Raw genomic sequence first — 5,813 nt, forward strand, 5'->3', positions numbered from 1 at the left:
ATTAAATTGAACTACTCCCTGTCGGAACGATATTCTTTTATACTACTTCGGTAAGACCGTACACTTGCGGTTTTATCTCATCAAGTTTTTGGCGCCGCTGCCGGGGAGTAAAACTAATTTGATTAACTCTTTCTTTGTGATTAGAACTCTTTTCTCTCCCCTCTTCTTCCCTTCTTTTTTTTTTTTCTACACTTGATTTGGGTGGCTTAAAGATAATAGATAACATGGCTGAGGAACGCACTCTGAAGGAGTATTCGATCCCTTCTTCGAATGAGCCATGCACTATTATAGTCTACCCAACAGTTCAAGGTAGCAACTTCAAAATAAAACCTGCACTACTTATTCTGGTGCAACAAAACCAGTTCTCTGGATCACCTTCCGAGGACCCAAATTTACATATCTCAACCTTTTGGAGACTTAGTGTAACTTGCAAGGACGACCAAGAAACCGTCAGGCTACATCTCTTCCCTTTTTCTCTAAAAGATAAAGCCAGCAATTGGTTCAACTCTTTGAAACCTGGTTCCATTACCTCATGGGACCAACTGAGGCGAGAGTTCCTTTGTCGTTTCTTTCCCCCATCCAAAACTGCCCAACTTAGGGGAAAGCTTTACCAATTTACTCAAAAGAACGGGGAATCTCTTTTCGATGTATGGGAACGTTTTAAAGAAAAACTTAGACGTTGTCCCCATCACGGTCTAGAAAAATGGTTAATCATCCACACCTTTTATAATGGTCTAACATTTAGCACTAAATTGACTATTGATGCAGCTGCAGGTGGTGCCCTAATGAACAAAGACTTCACAACAGCTTATGCGTTAATTGAGAACATGGCTCTAAACCTCTTCCAATGGACAGAAGAAAAAGCAACCATCGATCCTTCACCCTCTAAAAAAGAGGCAGGTATGGATAAAACCTCTTCCATTGACTATTTATCTACCAAGGTGAATGCATTATCTCAAAGACTTGATCGCATGAGCACACCTACCTTCTCACCTCCTTGTGAAGCATGTGGCCTATCTAGTCATTCTAACACCGATTGCAACCTAAGTAGTGTTGAGCAGTTAAATTTTGTTCAGAATGGCCAAAGAGTTGTTCAAAAATCTCACATTGAACTTTTAATGGAAAACTATTTTCTTAAACAATCCGAACAGCTCCAAGAGCTCAAGGATCAAACTAGACTTTTGAACAACTCTCTTGCTACTCTCACAACAAAGATAGACTCCATCTCCTCTCACAACAAAATTTCTGAAACTCAGCTCTCCCAGGTAGTTCGTAAAGTTGACCACCCCAATAAAATGAATGTTGTTACACTTAGGAGTGGTAAGCCACTCGAAGACCCCATAAGGAGAACCGAGACCAATGACAATGAGAAAGAAATCCGCGAACCACCATCTAGGGAAACCAGAGCAGAAAGAGAGGAACCACGAGTTGAGGAAAACACGCCACCTCCCTTTAAGCCAAAAATCCCCTTCCCACAAAGGTTTGCCAAATCAAAGCTCGATGAGAAATTCAAAAAGTTCATAGAGATGATGAGCAAGATATATATTGATGTGCCATTTACCGAGGTCCTAACCCAAATGCCCACATATGCTAAATTTTTGAAAGAAATCCTCTCTAAAAAAAGAAAGATTGAGGAAAGTGAGACGGTTAACCTTACGGAAGAATGTAGTGCCATCATCCAAAATAAATTGCCACCAAAGCTTAAAGATCCAGGTAGTTTTTCCATACCCTGTGTCATAGGGTCGGAAGTTGTGAAGAAAGCTATGTGTGATCTAGGAGCCAGTGTCAGCCTAATGCCCTTATCACTTTATGAGAGGTTGGGAATAGGGGAACTTAAATCAACAAGGATGACCCTACAACTAGCAGACCGTTCTGTTAAGTATCCAGCTGGAATCATAGAAGATGTCCCCGTTAAGGTAGGAGAGGTATATATCCCCGCCGATTTTGTTGTGATGGAAATGGAGGAAGACAATCAGGTACCAATTCTTTTGGGAAGACCTTTCCTTGCCACTGCAGGAGCTATCATTGATGTAAAGAAGGGTAAGCTTGCCTTCAATGTAGGTAAGGAAACTGTTGAATTTGAACTTGCTAAACTAATGAAAGGTCCCTCCATTAAGGACTCTTGTTGCATGATAGACATAATCGACCATTGCGTGAAAGAATGCTCTTTAGCATCAACTACACATGATGGTTTGGAAGTATGCTTGGTTAACAATGCAGGTACAAAACTGGAAGGGGAGGCAAAAGCTTATGAAGAACTGTTAGATAGAACTCCTCCAATGAAAGGTCTAAGTGTGGAGGAGTTAGTAAAAGAAGAACCAACACTTCTACCCAAGGAGGCACCGAAAGTAGAACTCAAAACACTTCCATCAAATCTAAGGTATGAATTCTTGGGCCCTAACTCCACTTATCCTGTTATTGTAAATGCAAGTCTCGATGAAGTAGAAACTGAAAAATTGCTTTATGTCCTCAAGAAATATCCTAAAGCCATAGGTTACACCATTGATGACATTAAAGGAATAAATCCTTCATTATGCATGCACAGGATACTTCTTGAAGAAGACTATAAACCCTCCATTGAACACCAAAGAAGACTAAATCCCAATATGAAAGAAGTTGTGAAAAAGGAAGTCTTAAAACTCCTAGATGCAGGTGTTATTTATCCAATTTCTGACTCCAAATGGGTTAGCCCCGTGCAAGTTGTACCAAAGAAGGGTGGTCTCACAGTTATTAAAAATGATAAAAATGAATCCATTGCCACTAGAACCGTCACCGGTTGGAGAATGTGTATTGATTATAGGAAGCTTAATAAAGCAACCCGTAAAGATCACTTCCCTCTCCCTTTTATAGACCAAATGTTAGAAAGGTTAGCTAAGCATTCGCATTTTTGTTACCTAGATGGCTATTTTGGATTTTTCCAAATACCCATTCACCCTAATGACCAAGAAAAGACAACTTTTACATGTCCCTTCGGGACCTTTGCTTATAGAAGAATGCCTTTTGGTCTCTGTAATGCCCCTGCTACTTTTCAAAGATGCATGATGTCTATTTTTTCTGACTTTGTTGAAAAGATAATGGAAGTCTTTATGGATGATTTTTCTGTGCATGGTTCTAATTTTGATGATTGTTTGACTAACCTTGAAAAAGTTTTGGAAAGATGTGAACAGGTGAACCTAGTCTTAAATTGGGAGAAATGTCACTTCATGGTAAGAGAAGGAATTGTCCTAGGACACTTGGTTTCTGACAGAGGTATAGAGGTAGACAAAGCAAAAATCGAAATTATTGAAAAAATGCTACCTCCCACCTCAGTCAAAGAAATTAGAAGTTTCCTAGGACATGCAGGGTTCTACCGTCGTTTCATCAAAGATTTTTCATCAATCACTAAGCCGCTAACCAGCCTGCTTCTCAAGGATGCAGACTTTACCTTTGATGATTCTTGTTTGCAGGCATTTTGCAGGTTGAAGGAAGCACTAATTACCGCCCCAATCATACAACCACCAGATTGGAACTTGCCTTTTGAAATAACGTGTGATGCAAGCGACTATGCGGTTGGGGCAGTATTAGGTCAAAGAAGGGACAAAAAGATGCATGCCATATACTATGCCAGTAAGACCCTAGATGGGGCACAGGTAAACTATGCCACGACAGAAAAAGAATTGCTAGTAGTCGTCTACGCCATTGACAAATTTCGGCAATACTTGGTGGGATCAAAAATCATTGTTTATACAGATCACTCGGCCATAAAATACTTGCTAAACAAAAAAGATGCCAAACCGAGATTGAACCGATGGATTTTGCTCCTCCAAGAATTTGACCTTGAAATAAAAGATAAAAAGGGCGTAGAAAATGTTGTCGCTGACCACTTGTCCCGACTTCGGGAGACCAATAAGGATGAGCTACCCTTGGATGACTCATTCCCAGATGACCAACTATTCTTATTGGCACAAACTGACGCACCTTGGTATGCAGATTTTGTTAACTTTCTTGCAGCAGGAGTACTACCACCCGAGTTAAACTACCAACAAAAGAAGAAATTCTTCAATGATCTCAAGCACTACTATTGGGACGAGCCCTACCTCTTCCGAAGAGGCTCAGATGGGATTTTCAGGCGATGCATTCCTGAAAACGAGGTAAGTAGTATTCTAACTCATTGTCACTCCTCTTCTTATGGCGGCCATGCCAGTACACAAAAGACTTCTTTCAAAATTCTTCATTCTGGTTTCTGGTGGCCATCACTTTTCAAAGATGTGCATCTCTTTATCTCTAAATGTGACAAATGTCAACGCACCGGTAGCATTACAAAAAGAAATGAAATGCCTTTGAATAACATCCTTGAAGTGGAAATTTTTGATGTTTGGGGTATTGACTTTATGGGACCTTTCCCTTCCTCTTTTGGGAATCAGTACATATTAGTAGCCATTGACTATGTGTCCAAATGGGTTGAGGCCATTGCTTCCCCCACTAATGATGCACAGGTAGTTATAAAAATGTTTAAGAAAGTCATCTTCCCTAGATTCGGAGTGCCACAAGTTGTGATAAGCGATGGAGGGTCTCACTTCATTTCAAGACATTTTGAAAAACTTTTGCAAAAACTTGGAGTGAGGCACAAAATTGCGACACCCTATCACCCCCAAACTAGCGGACAAGTGGAGGTCTCAAACAGACAAATTAAAGCTATCCTTGAAAAAACTGTTTCCACCTCTAGAATAGATTGGTCAAATAAGCTTGACGATGCCCTTTGGGCCTATCGAACGGCTTATAAAACCCCCATTGGGATGACCCCTTTTAAACTTGTCTATGGGAAATCTTGTCACCTTCCTGTTGAGCTCGAGCATAAGGCTTATTGGGCAATTAGAAACCTCAACTTAGATCCCAATTTAGCCGGTGACAAAAGAAAACTTCAATTAAATGAGCTAGAAGAACTTAGGATGGATGCTTATGAAAATGCCTACATTTACAAAGAGAGAACTAAGACCTGGCATGACAAGAAAATCATCAAAAGGCACTTCAAAAGTGGTGACCTTGTGCTGCTCTTTAACTCTAGGCTAAAACTCTTTCAAGGTAAACTGCGATCACGATGGTCCGGTCCTTTCCAAGTTCGCACAGTCTACCCTTATGGGGCGATTGAAATCTTTTCTGACGAAACAGGATCCTTCACGGTTAATGGCCAACGGCTTAAAATCTATAATACCGGGGAAGTAAATGAAGTAGTGGCTGATTTTACCCTTAGTGACCCACCTTAAGGATTTTCATCCTCACCTTCGTCAAGCTAGTGACGTTAAAAGAGCGCTTCGTGGGAGGCAACCCACCAATTTAATTGCTTTCTTTGTTTCCTGTTATTTCTCTTTATTTTGTAGGTAAATGTCCGAGATTGATTAAGAAACGCAAGACAATCAAAGTTCCAAGAACCAGAAAGGTGGCACGGCCCGTGCTTGCTTTGGCACGGCCGTGCCAAGAACCACAACCAAATCTTCAATAAAGTTGGCAGAATGATGGCACGGCCCGTGCTAAACATGGCACGGCCGTGCCAACCTGAAGGCCTCCAGAGTTCAAAATTTCGACAAATTGTGAGCTTTCCGCACCCTTTCTCATTTTTCCATTATTTCTTACGTTTCTATCATTTGAATCATTGAGGACAATGCTTCTCCTAAGTGTGGGGGGAGCCTAATAAAGTGTCTTTAGTCGTAGTGTTTCCAAACTCCCTTGAACTTTATTCTTTGGTTTTGTTTTATTGTAAAAGGCATGGTTAAGTAGCTAATTTTTATTGAAAACATCATGACACAAAAATTTTCATTGTCTCCTCTTATTTTGTT

The 5,813-nt window shown here is 40.5% G+C and overlaps 1 protein-coding gene and 1 non-coding gene across 2 annotated transcripts; one reads left to right on the forward strand and one right to left on the reverse strand.

Moving 5' to 3' along the window:
- The first annotated feature begins 224 nt into the window (after positions 1-224).
- Positions 225-5,243, forward strand: LOC120577491 (uncharacterized). Its single transcript, XM_039829045.1, has 3 exons — positions 225-1,088; positions 1,152-2,775; positions 3,250-5,243. The coding sequence occupies exons 1-3, from the start codon at positions 225-227 to the stop codon at positions 5,241-5,243; spliced, it is 4,482 nt and encodes a 1,493-aa protein (XP_039684979.1).
- Positions 591-697, reverse strand: LOC120577793 (small nucleolar RNA R71). The gene has a single exon (XR_005643775.1). It is a non-coding gene; the product is annotated as a small nucleolar RNA R71 (small nucleolar RNA).
- Positions 5,244-5,813: the final 570 nt, after the last annotated feature.

This window comes from Medicago truncatula, chromosome 8, assembly GCF_003473485.1.
Source record: "Medicago truncatula cultivar Jemalong A17 chromosome 8, MtrunA17r5.0-ANR, whole genome shotgun sequence".
Classification (NCBI taxonomy): domain Eukaryota; kingdom Viridiplantae; phylum Streptophyta; class Magnoliopsida; order Fabales; family Fabaceae; genus Medicago; species Medicago truncatula.

What these genes read in the sequence shown, in the direction of transcription:
- LOC120577491 (XM_039829045.1), top strand. Translation starts at nt 225, where the DNA reads ATGGCTGAGGAACGCACTCTGAAGGAGTATTCGATCCCTTCTTCGAAT. An exon ending in TTGTTCAGAATGGCCAAAGA is followed by an intron (nt 1,089 to 1,151) that starts GTTGTTCAAAAA and finishes CAATCCGAACAG; the next exon opens with CTCCAAGAGCTCAAGGATCA. An exon ending in TGCCACTAGAACCGTCACCG is followed by an intron (nt 2,776 to 3,249) that starts GTTGGAGAATGT and finishes TTTCTGACAGAG; the next exon opens with GTATAGAGGTAGACAAAGCA.